The sequence below is a fragment of the Mercenaria mercenaria genome, chromosome 17, assembly GCF_021730395.1.
Source record: "Mercenaria mercenaria strain notata chromosome 17, MADL_Memer_1, whole genome shotgun sequence".
NCBI classification, from domain to species: domain Eukaryota; kingdom Metazoa; phylum Mollusca; class Bivalvia; order Venerida; family Veneridae; genus Mercenaria; species Mercenaria mercenaria.
In genome coordinates, this window is record NC_069377.1 from 54,345,262 (window position 1) to 54,363,231 (window position 17,970).

The window sequence follows — 17,970 nt, forward strand, 5'->3', positions numbered from 1 at the left end:
TAGGCGGTTGGACAGTCGGAGATATCTTGATGATAAAAAGAAGGTCAATATCCTCAATCGTCAATTCCAGTCCGTGTTCACCCCAATGTCACCTCTCAAACTGGGACAACTCTGTAAAATGAAAGTGCAGTCTCTACTCTCCATACCAACTGATTACCAACCAAATTATCCCAAAATGCCAAAGGTCACTATAGGCATAAATGGTGTTCAGAAACTCCTAGCTCTAGGCGGTTGGACAGTCGGAGATATCTTAGGACATAAAATCATCGAAACAACGTGCTAGATAACTATCTTTGTCATATTTGAGCAAATGAAATTTATGTCTGAATGAAATAGATCTAATAATAATAATAACAATAATAATAATAGAATCTTTATTTGGACGAGGCCAGTAACACATCCGCTGAAATTGCAGGTATAACCGTTTATCCAGGAGGGAAAAAATGTGCACGTGTGTCCCTCATCAGTTCACTGTTGGGTCTCACTAAAAAGCGACAAGAAGCATTTTAGCGACAAGAAACGACACGAAGCGTCAAGAAGGTTTATTTTGATATTCTAAGTTATTTCTTAACAATAAAATGACTGATGTTACTTAAGAATAATCTTATGACATTATGCCATTAGAAAAAATATTTTTTTTATCATTAAATGAGTGAATAAGACCAGGTTAATTTAATCTTAAAACTGATGTGTGAAAAATACAATGTATTTAAATTAAAATAACAATATTTTTTTTAAAAAAGGCCGACAACGAAGTTACATTTAGTATTCCGAACTTTTAGATAAAACTGCAGAAAATCATCTAGGTTTAACACGCATTTAAATGGTGAAGAACAGAGCAATATCATAAACGAATATTTTCAGGCAACAGGTTACAGTTTTGACTTGTTATTTTCATTAAAATATGTCCTAATTTTTTTATTCTAAATACTCTGAATCAACAAGGCAAATATCATGTAAAAAACGACATCTTTTTCTCTGGGTAAGACAAGTCTAGATTTAGCCATTTTCACAGGGCGAAAAGTAACATTAATGTAGATATTTTCCATTTAAAAACAGATGCAGGCAATAATTTCATGGCAGAACTTTTGTTTTCAACAAAAAATTCAACAAATGCTTTCCCAGATTTTCACTGAAAGGACGAGTTAAACTGTAAGGCGTAAGTGTTTGAGTAATAGCAGAATAACCTACGGCATACGCTTCGATTGGACGACAGCATCAGATAAGATAAATGCCTGTTTCCAGTCCCCGTATCAGTTGTTCCAGATAAGACCCAACAAAAATTGTGCACTGCCGTATTTCTTGTCGCTTTCGGGCGTGCATTGAGAAGGCAGCGTCAAGAAGATTTATTTTAATTCTCCATTACTTTTTAATCAAAAACATGATCGATAATATCATCAGTTCACCGTTTGCTATAAATAACGGGAACATTGGCTTCCAGGCAACATCATTACGTATTTTAACAACAAGAAGATCACGACAGACAGCCAATATCGCTTTTCTCACGGACACATGGTAAGACCAGTAGCTCAGAAATTGTTGCACCTGGACTTGCGTCATGCGTGGAATGGATCTCGTAAAACATCTCAAATGACCATAACTTTGTACCGCTTCTGAGGCAATTTGCCTTCCGCCAGATCTGAAAGGAACAGTCTTATATACCACACCACCCCTTCACACACACGCACGCACCCACGTACACACGCATGCAAACAATTAATATTTTCCCTTACTTCTCACAGCTTTACATTGCAGAGTAGACAAGTTTACTGTCGCTGAGTGGTTGCTTTTTAATTTCTGTTACAGTTTGACCGTCACAATATAAAACAAACTGTACGTCAGATTAGTTCGACTACATTGCAGAATAGTGTCCCCTTATGCCTTTATCGCCATTTGCAACATTTGCGGGTTCAATAAGCGGACAATTTAAATGAGAAAAGTAAGATGTTTTTGCATATTGTCAATATTTTATTGTTCATATCTTACTTGCTTGCTTTTATTTCGGAGTCAGTTTCTGTTTTTAAGCGGAAGCAGCCATTTAACCATTGTTTTGAGACGGTTTTCTGAGATGCGTTATTGTAAACCAGACTTTTCGGGGAAACACTACTTTCTATAGTTTTGTCGGCCATAGTCCAGGCTTTGCACCACTAAAATTATGACTCCTATAGTTTTGTCGGCCATAGTCCAGGCTTTGCACCACTAAAATTATGACTCTAATATACTGACTAGAGGTTAGGGTTAGGTCGACTATGGCCACAGTGGTTCGTTTGCCCTATGGAGTTCAGATGTGAAGGAATTAAAGCCTGAGTGATATAATAAGGTACCCATCTTGGTCAAAATAATTCGACAAATTGTTTTATATTTGCGATGGGCAATCCAACAGTCAAAACTTCGAAGGACCAAAATAATGGCGAATAAATCACAGTACACGTCATGTGGTGGCTGCAAAAGTCAGAAATTAAAAAGCAGCCACTCAGCGACAGTAAGCTTGTCTACACGTCATGTAAAGTTACTGGTTTTATTGTTTGTGCATACTGCCGTGTAGACGCAGTAAACGTTAATTGTGTACAGTTACAGTAACTTACATAGGTTTAAATCACCAGAAAATTCGTAATTTGGGAAATTATTTGATAATTTTTACACAAATGAATCCCCTTTTGATACATCAAAGAGCTATAAAAATAAATTTTATTCTTCTTTGGATACATGGAAGGTTCCAATTTTATTTATCTCATTTTCACAACAAAATCAGCGTTTAAACCCAAATCGGCAGCGATGACAATTTCATCAGAAATTTCCTCCACTGTTTTGGTCTTTTGAGTGGATGCCGTGAGTGGAGATGTTGCCCATAAGAAAAATAACTCGATATTTCCTAGGATCACATCAAACTAGTTGGACTAGTACCTATCTGAATGACAAGCAATGATATTATTCAAGTAGAAATCATTGTTTGAGATATACATATTATTTTGATTCAAGCACGATGTCAAGGATTATGTACATTTGATCCCAGGTGGCAGTAATGTACCTAGGATACAGTATGGGTCCATGAGCCATATACACTTAAATATATTACAATTATATTTTCAAAATAACTTGTTGGCATTTTTTTCTTAGAAAACATAATAATTGTAATGTATTTTAATTTTAAGTGTATAATTATGGCTTATAGACCCATTCTGTATCCTAGGTACATTACTGACACCTGTGCATTTGACCATATCCACTAAGTATTTGCTTGTTTTGTGCTGTTTTCTTTTCTAGCATGCTACTATGACATGTGATGCAATGAAGTAATAAATGTGACCTAACATCATACATTTTCAGTCTTATTTCTCTAATTGGAAAATGAATTGAGTCATGTTTGAATATAACTAGGGAAGGATCTATTCTGTCACTGAACACACTGATTTTATGCTGCCTGAGTCACCGCTTTGTCCATCTGTCTGTCTTGCCATTCTTGTCTGGTGATTTCTCAGTAACCACTGGTTTGAATTTAGCAAAACTTCATGGAAAGCTTCACTATCAAGATGAGATGGGCATATTGTCTTCATGTTTTGGTCAGATGATTTTTTATAGAGTTATTGGCCTTTGAATATTCAACATCAGTCTTTATCATACCATTTCTTGTCCGGAGTGTTCCTCAGCAGCCACAGGCTGGAATTCATCAAACTTCACAGAAATCCTAAGAGAAAATGTGCATACATCATATTCATTTTTAGGTTGGATGATTAGTCACTGAGATATTGCCCTTCAGTTATTTAACAAAGTATACTATAGTACTAATTTTCGTTCCTCAGCAACCACAGGCTAGAATTCATTAAAATTTCATAGTAAGCTTTACTCCCAATAGGAGATGCACAAATTGTCTTCATGTTGTGATTGGATGATTTTTCACTGAATTATTGCCCTTTGATTTTTCAGCATTTGTATACTGTAGTACCATTTTGCCCGGAGCATTCCTCCGCATCAACTAGCTGGAATTTATCAAAACTTCATAGGAAGCTTTATCCTGAAGAGGAAATGCACATATTTTCTTCATGTTTAGGTTGGTTGATTTTACACTGAGTTATTGACCTTTTAATATTCAATATTAGTATACGGTAGTACCATTTCTGCAACCCTTGGCTGAAGTTCAGTAAACCTTCATAGGAAATTTCACTCCCACTGGAAGTGCATGTATCTTGTGCACGCTTCTTAGCAAGTATTTGCTGGAGCTCTTAAGAAATTTCTTTGGAAGTTTCACTGCTAAGACAAGGAATTTTCCCAGTCAATGAATTCTACATTTGTTCTTTTAATATGCGATTATGATATCTTGGGGAGCATCCATCAGTTTTACCGAGAATTTCCTGTTTACAATAACATAATTTTTGCTAGCAAGTAACATGCATCTTGAGACAATTATAGTTTGTCCTTCAGTAAATGATTAATGATTTGTATAGAATAATGTTAACATGCTTTTCATTGTTCCAACTAAAAGTTATATCTAAATCTGCATTAATTTGTAAAAAAATGTTTATCATATTGCTTACATTGATGGATTTGATATAAACTTAAAATAGTTTTCATTAAAAAATGTCATCACTGACTTCAACATGACACAAAGTCAATAACTCCAGCTCAGATATTTAATGCATAATGCCGGCTGTATTGTTTTGAATTTAAGGTTAACTTTCTCTCGATCTGTGTTATTAGTAGTTCTGATTTCTGCCATTTTGAGACCCCTGCCATTTTTATTTTAAAGATAGCAGCAAAAAAAAATCTTGTTACAAATTGTGTGAATCAACCAATAATTCCACCTGCCAGTATAGTTATATAAATATAGAAGAAAAATGCTTCCATCAAGAAAAAATGATTAATCTCACTGGGATGATCTGTAGCATTAAATCTATGTTTCCAATATTTTTTATCTAGGATTTGACAGGTTTTTATCAGATAAGGTAATTTTTGTTTAGGAGCAGGTCTCCTTGATCTCAAAATGTTTTACCAGATTCTTAAACAGGTGCTGTAAAATGAAAAATTTTACTGTCTTAGAGAAAAAACAGCAAAATACTGTAAGAATAATTTAAAAAGTGTATCATGTAGATTATACTTTTTTGATTGGATGGATGGATGGATGGATGCATGCATGCATGGATGGATGGATGGATGGACAGATGGATTGGTTGACTTTCTGGCAAAATATATGATAATCAAATACATGACCGTATCAATTTAAGGTAAAATAGTTAATTAAAACACATTATATATATTTAAATTCCAGGGGCCTCCGTGGCCGAGTGGTTAAGGTCGCTGACTTCAAATCACTTGCCCCTCATCGATGTGGGTTCGAGCCTCACTCGGGGCCTTGAATACTTCATGTGAGGAAGCCATTCGGCTGGCTTACGGAAGGTCGGTGGTTCTACCCAGGTACCCGCTCGTGATGAAATAATGCACGGAGGGGCACCTGGGGTCTTCCTCCACCATTAAAGCTGGAAAGTCGCCATATGACCTATCATGTGTCGGTGCGACGTTAAATCCAACAAAATAAATAAATAAAATATTTAAATTCCCTATGTGACCTTCTGTAAACAGTAAAATTAAATAATTATTTTTATGGGGGCCTCTGTGGCCAACTGGTTAAGGTTGCTTACTTTGAATCACCTGTCCATCATTGCTGTTCCGAACCTTGCTTGGGGTATAGGATTCTCTCATTTGAGGAAGCCATCCAGTTGGCTTGCAGGTTTGTGTTCTACCCAGGTGCCCACCTGTACCTGAAAAGATGCATGGAAGGGGCAGGTACCTGGTGTCTCCCTCTACCATGAAATGCTGTGTCAGTTTGAACCTAATTACCCACCAAAACCAAAAACATAAAACAGATTTGTCATTAATATATGAATTAAGAAACTACATGTATTTACACTGTATTATGTAAAAGATAAATTAAATAGTCATTTCTTTACTCTAAATTAAGCATTCAATTGTTTATTTAAAAAGCAATGAAAACCGTAAATAAAATAAAATTATGTGATAGAACATAATAAAGACCTTACGCATTATATGCATTCAACAACTTACAAAAATAAACAGCAACAAATAGTATCTTGTTTACAGTAACTCTCTATCCCCATGGAGTCTGTAGGATAATAGGGCTATTTTTTGTTATTATTTCTATAGTTTCCACTTTATTTTTACCTATATCAATGAAAAACAGTAAAACCATTGCCCAAGGGCAGGTCTTGGTCAGTTGTGGGAGGTAAGCAATTTATTTAATGACAGATAGAAGAAATTCAAGATGGGAAAGTAATCAGAATGGGGCATAAAATTGCTCTGTGTCTGTTTTGATCTCATTTAATTGTTTCTGTGTTGTATTTATATTAGCCCAGGTGGTAGAGCTTTTTTCTAGAGGTGAAAAAAGTTTACTGGATTTTTTTTTTTTTTTTTTTTTAATATGATACACTATGTTTAGATAAAAGCTATTAATAACAGTGTATTGAAAAGAGGAAGCTTGAATAAGTTGGAAGTGTTTGTATATGGATTATTCAGTTAGTATATTACTGCATTTCTGGATTATTCAGTTAGTATATTATTGCATTTCTGGATTATTCAGTTAGTATATTATTGCACATCTGGATTATTCAGTTAGTATATCATTGCATTTTATAGATTATTAATTTTACTGCAAAAAAGAATTTTCTGGTGCTGCATGTACTCTTTTTCTATACTTCAGAAGTTGTTATGTTTTAGGAATATGAATAACCAAGTAAGTAATTGATTGATTCTCTATCACTTAATTACGTCCTCATGTTCAATAAAATTAGTTCCATTTATTTTTATTTTCTTTATTTCACTCTCCATTTCAATTTTAGTGAATATAGTCAATTCATGAGTATAGCGAAAATAAATTCCTCATGAAAATTTCTGTCTTACTACTCCTGCACGATAATTTAAATGACAGCATGTTTATATTATTGTTTGATTGTTATGGTTCTCATGCATCTTTGAACTAAAAAAGGTTGTCAATGATAGAAGTTATAAGTGCATACTGTAATGTTATACAAAAATATTTTCTGTATTGAAACATTTTAATGAAGAAAAATCATAATTATCAAACATGTTATTGTTTGAGTTATTGTGCGGGATTTATACGTAGGTAATTTCCAGCAGGGGTGTTTTTCTACATCATAGGGGTTGTCTACATGTAGGTGCACTCATGCATATCTTGAAATTTCAATATCTCATTTTGAAAGCTTTGGTGACCAGCATCTGTCTGTCATATTTAAAAATACCAACCTCACTAAAAACCAACTGCTAGCCTGGTATCTTAACTGACCTGTACTTTTATCTTGATAATGTTCACAAGTTTATTAAATATATATTTGTCATATGTATAATGTAAGATTGTGTCAGTGTGATGATTGAAAGAATGCATTTTTCAGCCATGTTTCAGTATAATGATAATTTAAAGTAAGTAAAAGTTGCCAAAAGAATGGACTTAGATTGAATCTGGTAATTAAATTTTACTTTCATTTTACTGTCGATGTTATTTCTTTAAGTGTAAGAGTTCAGTCTCAATGTGTATATTATATTGTTAAAGTAGTCAAACTTTCCTTCAGGGTACAGGCAAATATTGTCAGGAACTTTAAATTCATGAATCTTGATGAACCCCACTGGTTCATGAAACAGAGTTCATCAACTTGATGAATACTTGAAGCTGCGAAAAGTCCCATTTGTAGTTGATGAACTTTTCATGAATAGTTCATGAATTGTTCATTAAGTTTGCAATTTATGGTTCATCAAATTTGTGAACCCATCAACTCATGAACTTTGATAAATAGATCCAGTTCATACATTTGATGAACACATGCAGTTCGTGAATTTTTGATGCCGGTAAAATGTCCCATTTGTAGTTCACAAACTTCCACAAGCTATTCATGAACTGTTCATGAACAAAGTTCAAGAATTGGTCAAGGATTATTTATGAACTGTTCATGATTTTCTCAACTGGGAAAGCCCATAGATATTAAAGGCAATTCTTGCGCAAATGCCAGGATGCATCCATTTCATTATAATTGATAAAACAACAATTATATTATTTCTGTTTAATTTGACTACTAGATATCGGTATTTCTTTCATTTTAATTACGCTATGTATAGCGCAAAATAGTCCAGTTGGGTAAAATGCAGATACCAGTAGCAAATCATCGAATTGTTTTGTACGAGTTAAGAGTTCTCAGGAATCATGTTGTTTAAAATGCACCCAAAAGTGGGTACATAAAAATCGCACTGTCCGTCTGTGCGTTGGAACTCTTGTCCGAACTGTAACTCTGCCATCCATAAAGGGATATTGAAATTACTTGGCAGAAATGTTCACCATAATGAGATGACATGTGATGCACAAAACCCAGACCCCAAGCTCAAAGGTCAAGGTCACACTTAGAGGTCAAAGGTTTTTATTTCGATGTAAATGAGATGTGAAACCAAAATTTGTAGTTCTGTTTGGCGCCATATAACCTATACTGTGTTGGTGCACCATAAACCCAAATAAATAAATAAGTGTCTAGTCTATCCTGTGTCCAGATAACCAGTGTAGTGGCTAGTCTATCATTTTACCAAATGATCAGTGAAGTGGCTAGTCTGTCCTGTTTCAAGATTACCAGTGTAGTGGCTAGTCTATCCTGTTTCAAGATTACCAGTGTAGTGGCTAGTCTATCCTGTTGCAAGATGACCAGTTTAATGGGTAGTCTATCTTGTTTGAAGATTAGCAGTTTGGGGCTAGTCTATTCTGTTCCATGATGACAAGTGTTGTGGTTAGTCTATCCTGTTCCAAAGTGATCAGCCACTACTACACTCAGTCCTGTTTGAAGATGATAACTTTAGTGGGTAGTCTATCCTGTTTCATGATCATAAACTAGATCTACATTAGCCTAAAATTGATTGTTTCAATGTCTGTTTATTGCTGTATGATGAGAGCTTATTTAATTATTCATTAAATATGTGTGTGTTTTGTCAAAGTCTGTCCAACTCAATACCTACTAGATCAAAGGCGGATCTAGAATCTCGAGTTAGAGGGAGCGTTATTTGCAGAGAGGACTGGATGTAAGAGAACATTATTAAAATGAGACACTGGTTAACATCTAAGCATAGCAAACTCCGGGCCTCTCAGCAGAAGATATGGCTTTTAACTTTTGTATTTTTCAGGTACATTACATTTATAAGCATCTCTATTGTTCAGGTCAGCACTAATGCTCATAAGGATATCGTACTATAATGCAGTGTGTAAGTGAAACATGCTGAAATATTCTTGCAACAAGACTCGGGTATGTATCTTGCGGTCAGGGTAAATGGGCCCTTCCTCCAGTTTTTTCAGGGTCATCTGTGTTGCTAATTTTGGTGGGATTGTAAGGAAAAGGATTGCCTGCCTTTAACATTTCTGTAATGCTCAAAAGGTAATGGAGATAAAGCCCTGATTCTGACTGGCATCATTTGACTGCAATTTCTTCTTGTCTCAACACATACAATTTAATATAATTTCTAGTTTAACTTAAAGCATGATGATTTAAAGGATTTTGCGTTACCTGGATATCTCTAAATACCGTAAAATCATTAATTAAAATATCATTTGGGACTAATTTTTGTAGATTTCACAGTTGTCAATCTATGAATTTAATTCCAAATGAAAACAGAAAATTCCTATGTATTTTATAATGTAATTTTGACTTTGATGAGTCTGAGGTCACACAAAATTAAATGATTTCACAGTAACTGAAAATATCTTAACACAAAAGTCTTGCAGAAAATTATACTAATTTTGTTTAAGTTAGCAAATTTTCCAACAAAACAACAAAGGAATTGTTGGAAAAGAAGTTTTATTGTTCGTACAATAAAACTTTGTTCACTTGAACTCAATGGGACTGGAAAAATTTGGTCAAGTTATCAGTAGTTCCAGCCATCCAACAATATACGTTACATAGGGACTTAACCAGGACATGACGGTGATCGGAGTTCAGGCGAAGGGCAGGGCTTGAATACTCCCGAGTTCGAGCGAACGGAGTTTGACTGTATTTTATAAATAACTTTTAGATAGAGAAAGCAGACATGTGTATGAGAAACAGAAACGTGTTTTTGGAACCTCGATTCTTACTTGTTTACTTCCACGTTGCTGAATTACCATTTAATTTAATAGTACTTTATCACATTGTGATTGTTTTTCTTAAAAATTGTTAGGTGTATGTATCATTTTAATTTGTGGGCATGAAATTTCATGGTTTTGGTCACAAAGATTATTTTGCTGTAATATGAATTTGTGGATCTTAACTTGTAAATGATAAAATAAATAGATGTTTTATTTTGTTCATTAGGATTTGATTTGATGGATTGGCCAACCACAAAATCCATGATGATCAGTCCACCAGGAAAATTAATGTTTTATCAGTATTGCAAAATAATGTATATGGTTAACTTTTATGTTTAGATACTGAGTAAGGAGGAAATATGTTTTTTTTTTTTGGTAGATTATAGAATAGTCAAGTAAATAATAATGACACTTTACAATAGTAAGGAATAATAAGGGATGTGTAATAATTTCATGCACAGGGATTATATCGAATGTTAAAGTAGATATAATTATATTATGTTATTATGCCCCCGAAGGGAGGCATATAGTTTTTGAACCGTCTGTCCGCCTGTCGGTCTGTCAGTCTGTCGGTCTGTCAGTCTGTCGGTCTGTCAGTCTGTCTGCAATTTTCGTGTCCGGTCCATATCTTTGTCATCGATGGATGGATTTTCAAATAACTTGGCATGAATGTGTACCACAGTAAGACGATGTGTCGCGCGCAAGACCCAGGTCGGTAGCTCAAAGGTCAAGGTCACACTTAGACATTAAAGGATAGTGCATTGATGGGCGTGTCCGGTCCATATCTTTGTCATCGATGGATGGATTTTCAAATAACTTGGCATGAATGTGAACCACAGTAAGACGACGTGTCGCGCACAAGACCCAGGTCCGTAGCTCAAAGGTCAAGGTCACACTTAGACATTAAAGGATAGTGCATTGATGGGCGTGTCCGGTCCATATCTTTGTCATCGATGGATGGATTTTCAAATAACTTGGCATGAATGTGTACCACAGTAAGACGACGTGTCACGCGCAAGACCCAGGTCCGTAGCTCAAAGGTCAAGGTCACACTTAGACATTAAAGGATAGTGCATTGATGGGCGTGTCCGGTCCATATCTTTGTCATCGATGGATGGATTTTCAAATAACTTGGCATGAATGTGTACCACAGTAAGACGACGTGTCGCGCGCAAGACCCAGGTCCGTAGCTCAAAGGTCAAGTCAGACTTAGACGTTAAAGGTCATTTTTCATGATAGTGCATTGATGGGCCTGTCCGGTCCATATCTTTGTCATTCATGCATGGATTTTAAAATAACTACGCATGAATGTGTGACACAATAAGACGACGTGTCGCGCGCAAGACCCAGCTCCGTAGGTCAAAGGTCCTAAACTCTAACATCGGCCATAACTACTCATTCAAAGTGCCATCGGGGGCATATGTCATCCTATGGAGACAGCTCTTGTTATGTTTAGATTTTGAATTCTGAGACATGTATGATATTCTCAATGTTTGAAATTGTATGATAAGGTCAGTGAAATAATTTCATGCTGGAATATTGAATAATGAGGTAAATATAATAATTATTTATGCTTTGAAGATTGAATAATGAGGTAAAAACAATAATTTCATGCTTGATGATTGAATTTATAAGGAGGTAAATATGATAATTTCATGCTGGGAGATTGAATAATGAGATCTCATAAACATAATAATTTCATGCTGGAATATTGAACAGTGAGGTAAATATAATAATTTCATGCTGGAATATTGAACAATGAGGTAAACATAATAATTTCATGCTGGATTATTTAAGAATGAGGTAAACATAATAATTTCATGCTGGCAGATTGAATAATGAGATCTCATAAACATATATGATTTCATGCTGGAATATTGAATAGTGAGGTAAATATAATAGTTTCATGCTGGAATATTGAACAATGAGGTAAACATAATAATTTCATGCTGGATTATTTAAGAATGAGGTAAACATAATAATTTCATGCTGGATTATTTAAGAATGAAGTACCGGTAAATATAATTATTTCAAGCTAAAAAAGATTGAATACTGGAATGAGGAAAATATAATAATTTCACAGAGCAACAGATACGCTTTCAGAGTGAATTAGGTACTACCCCATCATTTTGGTTTGAATTTTGTATTGGCTAGAATTTTGGTATTCTAAAACACGTCATCCCAAGATTTTAGCTCACCTGTGTAGACACAGCTCAAGGTGAGTCTTTTTGATTGCCTTGTGTCCGTTGTGCTATGACTGTTAACACTCTAGAGGTCACAATTTTTGCCCAATCTAAATGAAATTTTGTCAGAATGTTACCTTAGATAAAATCTCACACAAGTTCTTTGCTGTGTCATTTGGGGTCAAACACTATGTCTTTAGGTTAATTAATTGGCAGACCTTGTTAACACGCTAGAGGCCATATTCTGTCTAATAACCTTTATAAAATTTTGTCAGAATGTTTGTCTCGATAGAATATAGTTAACATTTGAAACACTGTTATCTGATATCTGAAACAAGTTCACTTAGTCAAATCAAAGAAGAACCTAGAACTTTTTCAGAATGTTTGTCTTCATAAAATTTCAAAACTGTTAAATTACCTCAGGTTAAATCTAGGTCACAAGAAACATTGTTAACTCTCTAGAGGCCACATTTTCTACTATATCTCTTTAAAACTTTGTAAGAATGCTTGTCTGTATTAAATCTAAGTCAAGTTCAAAACTAGTTTACCTAAGCTTTGAAACTAGGTCACTAGGTAAAACCATAGAAAACCCTTGATAACATTCTATAGACAACATTTTCAACTTGATCCTCATAAGCCTTTGTCAGAATGTTAATGTTTCATTGAAATGTAGGTAATACTCAAAAGACCACATTTTCTACCTATTCTTCGTGATACTAGACTAGAATGTTTGTCTGTTTAAAATCTAGGATAAATATGTAACTGAGTCACTTGGGGAAAACCAGGTCATTAGGTCAAATCATAGAAAAACTTTGTTCAAAAGTGGGATACAATAAAAACTATATATTTCACTAGGTCAGATCATTGAAAAAATTGGTTAGTGATCTACTTAAGTAACATTAAACATGGTCAGAATGTTTTTCTTTATGAAATCTAGGCCATATTAGAAACTGTGTTATTTAGGGTAAGAACTAGGTCAGGTGAGCAATGCAAAGCCTTCAGAGCCCTTTTTTGAATTAAATTGGTATCTGTGCATTTCATTGGGACCTTACTAAATTTTTATTCTTTTCACCTCAATGAAACTGTAGAAATAAACTAAATAAAGGTTACTAGATCACTATATGTATTCAAGTATTTACATGTGTTGTGCACAATTATAATGTCATTTAAAATACTTTTCACATCCTGTTCCTCAACCAAGGCTGATTACTATGAAAGAAGTTAAGTTATAATAGTTCAACTAGAGTCAAAAGCTAGGTTATTATTATTATCATTATTATTATTATTATTATTATTATGGTACCAGATTTACAAGATTGAATCATTGAAGTTCTACTTGATTAAATAGAAGTTGGTCAGAAATTTGTTTTAATGAAATCTATGGAAAATGTATGTATAAGGCTGTCTGGGGTAATAACTAGGTTAGATGAGCAATACAAGGCCTTCATGGCCCTCTTGTTTCTTGAGATTTTCATGTTATAGATTTATCACTTTGCTAATGTTTTCTTAAATGAGCTATTATTTTTACAGAATGGATATAAAAACATTCAAAATGTCAGTAGTTTGTCAATTTATCAGTGAACTGGCAAGTTTAACTTCTTTGGCAGCAAAAAAAACATACAAGATAAAACTTATTAATTATAGATATCATCCTATGTAGGGTAGCTGTTAGTACACTGTGAGGATTGTTATTACATATAGACTTTTTATACATGAATAAGATACTTTTTATGTGATTAATATACTTATTTATTTCATAACAAACTTTAGTAAATACCGTATAACCCCGTATTAACGCCCCCCTCTAATTAACGCCCCCGCCCCCCACGTTTTTTGGGGAAAATAAAAAAATCTTACCTTCAAAAATTGGTCCTAGATCCAACACAATAATATCCAGATAATAACAATTCCATAACAATACAAATGAATTTAAAAAAAAAACACACACTTTATTAGCACAAACTTTTAAACACGTCAACAGGCATGGCACAAATAAATCTAATGTGTGTAAGTACTGAATATGCTACATGCAGGTATGGGCTATAAACGCTACAGTATTGATCGAATTTAACTCGGATCACGTCACTCAGCGCGCGACTTTGCACAGATTCCCAGTACGATGACGTATCGGGTTAATATGTCAGTGCGTGAATTGGGATGAATAGGGGGGCGTTTATACGAGTTACTGACATTGTTTGAATCAAATTTTTCATAAAATGCATCGTTCCCGGGGGCGTTTAAACGGGGTTATATGGTAAGGCACACATATTACATTAATTGATAGAGTGACTTTCTTATTTATAAGAATATAAATAAGACACTTATTACATACAAGTAAGGCACTTATTTTCATATAAATAAGGGACTTTTCTCATATAATTTCGTTTAAATATGACACTTATTATATATTTAATAAAATCTTTCATATGATTTCACATATATAAGACCTTTATCACATACTTATAAAGGACATATTTTATATAATTTTATATAAATAAGACCTTTAATACCTATAGATAAGAATCTTATTTCATATCAATAAGACACATATTACACATAAATAATATGGACTTATTTCATATAGATAAGACGCTTATTACATAAATTATAATAATGGACTTATTTCATATAGATAAGACACATATTATATATAAATAGGACAAATAATATGCTAATTAAACAACACTGTACTGATAAAGTTACTGTATTTTCATCTAGATCGAATCAAGACATATATCAGTGTCTTATCTAAAACATATATATCTAGAAAAACTTTGTATCTTTTAACATTTTAACATGAGAGAGGAAGGAAATCAGCATGTCTGTTTACAAGTGATTCCAATAAAAACAGCCCCCTATCATAGTTGCTGATCTCTGTGTCAAGTCAAGTAGGTTATACCTATAGGTGCACCTGTTTTTAGTCTGGTAGTTTTTTCCTACCATGTTTTTCATAGATTAGCTTCTCTTGATTCCTTCATAAGATACCAGGTAGGTTCAAAGTTTGATATTATATAAATATGAAAAATGGCATAAATTTACATAGTAAAATTGAAGGGTTTATGGTCAAGAAGAACAAATGTGTATTCATTCTAAGGAATCGTGTCTTGTTTATTAAGATCTTCCTGTGTTTGTGGGAACTTTTTATAAGAAAATATCGCTGCAGCAGAGATTTTTATAAAGTAAATGCATTGTATGAAAAAAGGTATGGAACTGGTGTCTGTTTATGCAGTTCTTTTTATGATATGATGGAGAATTAAAGTTACAGAACAGTATAAATTTTCTTGTGTCAGCATCGAGTGAATGTTTAATCAGTTGAATCTGTTTTTAAATGAACAGACCAGATACCAAACAAAAAGTTGTGTTGTTTTCAGTAGAAGAGACAAATTCCAAAGCAAGCCAAGGACATATTCTTACTCTTAAGAAATACAAGGACATATTCTAAAGCAAAACAAGGACATATTCTAAAGCAGCACAAGGACATATTCTACAGCAAGACAAGGACATATTCTGAAGCAAAACAGTTACCAAATTCAGATGAATTAGAGCCTTTCATTTTTTTCTCACCACTGTACTGGAAAAACTTATTGCATTTTATATACTATACTGAATACTGTGTTATTTCTTTCCAGGGCTTGGTTTTCTGTAATGTGATAGAATAAAGTTAAGATGAGTTCTAACAACAATTCCTCCTTTTTGGAGGTGAGTGGCCAGGAGGCAAGTGACATACTAGCAGCAGCTTTGCAGCAGATGGATGGCATTATTGCAGGTAATATTACTATGTCTTCATGTTGAAACTAATGTGATAGTACAGAGTTAATATGAGCTATTATGACATTAAATTTTCCTCCTTGGAGGTGAGCAGTCGAGATGTAAGTGCCAGTAAGTAAGTGCCTTACTGGCTGATGATAGTATTATTGCAAGTGATAATATTATACCTCTAGATACAAAGTATATAGGGACTATAATGGAGGCACACATGTCTGTTTGTCCTTCCTTCCATCTATCATGTCTTTTAAACCACTGGGAAAATTTTCATTAAACTCCAGGCATCAAATGGTAACCTCCTCAAGATGATGTGCAGAGTGCACAACCCAGGTCACTAGATCAAAGTTCAAGGTCACACAGGTTGAATGTCAAAAAGCTTGTGTTTGTGTCTGTTCCAAAACATCTAATAAAACCATTTGAAAGGTTTTAGTAAAACAAGTATCAATTGCTTACCTCATCAAGACAACATGCAGAGCAGTTGCAAGTCCAATGTCAGTTGCACACTTGTTGTCAAAGATTAGTTAGCTTAAATTTGTGTCCACTCCATATCTTCTAATTATGTCTCCCACCACACAGTGGTGTGGGAGACATATTGATTTACTCCAGTGTGTGTGTGTGTTTCTGTCACAAAGCTTGTCCGCACTCAAAGTCGAACATTTCTCATCCGATCTTCACCAAACTTGAACGAAATGTGTTTGACCATAAGACCTTGGCCAAGTTCAATAACTAGCCAAATCGGCCGAGGCACTTTTGAATTATGGCCCTTGAATTACTGATTGGATCCACTCATCCAGACCTTCTGATTGAATCCATTCATCAAGACCATCCAGAGAAACTAGTCATTTTTCATAGGGGCACCATCCATCAAGACCATCCAGAGAAACTAGTTATTTTTCATAGGGGCAGTTGTGGGAGACATGCGCTTTTCTCAAAAGCATCTCTAGTTAAATAGAATGAATTTCATATTAGCATAAACTGATAACCTCAAGATGACATGCATAGTGCACAACACTGCTCAATCCAAGGTCAAGGTCAAACTTGAAGGTCAAATGTCATGATGACAACATAACTTTCCCTGTATCTAAGTGGTGTCTGGGGGTATTAATCATCTAGAGTTATAGCTCTAGTTATGTATGTATAGACTTATTTGATAGTACAAAGTGAAGGCGAGTGCTTAGACAGCAGTACCCATGTGTTGGAGGTGAGTGCCGAGGAAGCAAGTTACATATTTGCTGCAGTTTTACAGCAGATGGATGGCATTATTGCAGGCAATATCATAATGTCTGTATGAACTAATATATGGTTGTACACATTGAAAATGAGTTCTAGCAAAAAGTCTTCCATAGAGTTGTGTGGCCATGCGGCAAGTGACATATTGGCTGCAACTTTACAACAGATGGATTGCATTATTGCAAGTAATATGGTAGTTATGTTTGTATGAATTTTATATCTTTATAAACTGTGACTGTACATTGCTGGTAATAATATATGTTATCATGTCTGTATAAACAAAGTGCAAAAATAACATGTAAAAATAGAATGTCCTTAAGTGGAGTAATATTGTAATGTCAGTATGAACTGTATGTATGAACTAAAAAAAATATTCTGGTACTGATGATAAACCCGGACAGATGATAAAGTCGACCACTTTGGAAATATTCGATTGCAATCGGTTATTTGTAAAATTGAACACCATCTAATTGTTTCCATTTACAACACCAGCTGGTGTTGACAAAAACGAAATTGGTAAATATTCTGTATAAATAAATGACTTACATTTATCTGTATAAAAAATATTTATTTAAAATTACTGGGGAAGAGGGTGTTTTATTACGCATGCTCACTGTCGCCACATGAAGGCCTGACATTGGGTCACTTTTCATTACTTGATCAGGAATGACTGTTGCA

General features: G+C 34.3%; 1 protein-coding gene across 6 annotated transcripts in view; it reads left to right on the forward strand.

Annotated features, from left to right (window-relative positions):
* The first annotated feature begins 11,598 nt into the window (after nt 1–11,598).
* Nucleotides 11,599–17,970, forward strand: part of LOC123536773 (liprin-beta-1-like) — a 172,050-nt gene continuing 165,678 nt past the window's right edge. For 2 of the 6 annotated variants that reach the window (XM_045320183.2, XM_045320184.2), the window contains exons 1-2: nt 11,600–11,665; nt 15,927–16,063. In XM_045320183.2, the coding sequence (XP_045176118.2) occupies nt 15,964–16,063 (100 nt within the window). In that variant the 5' untranslated portion in view covers nt 11,600–11,665; nt 15,927–15,963. Of the gene's footprint in view, nt 11,666–15,926; nt 16,064–17,970 lie in introns of all 6 variants that reach the window. The other 4 variants (XM_045320186.2, XM_045320182.2, XM_045320187.2 and 1 more) reach the window with 4 other exon arrangements.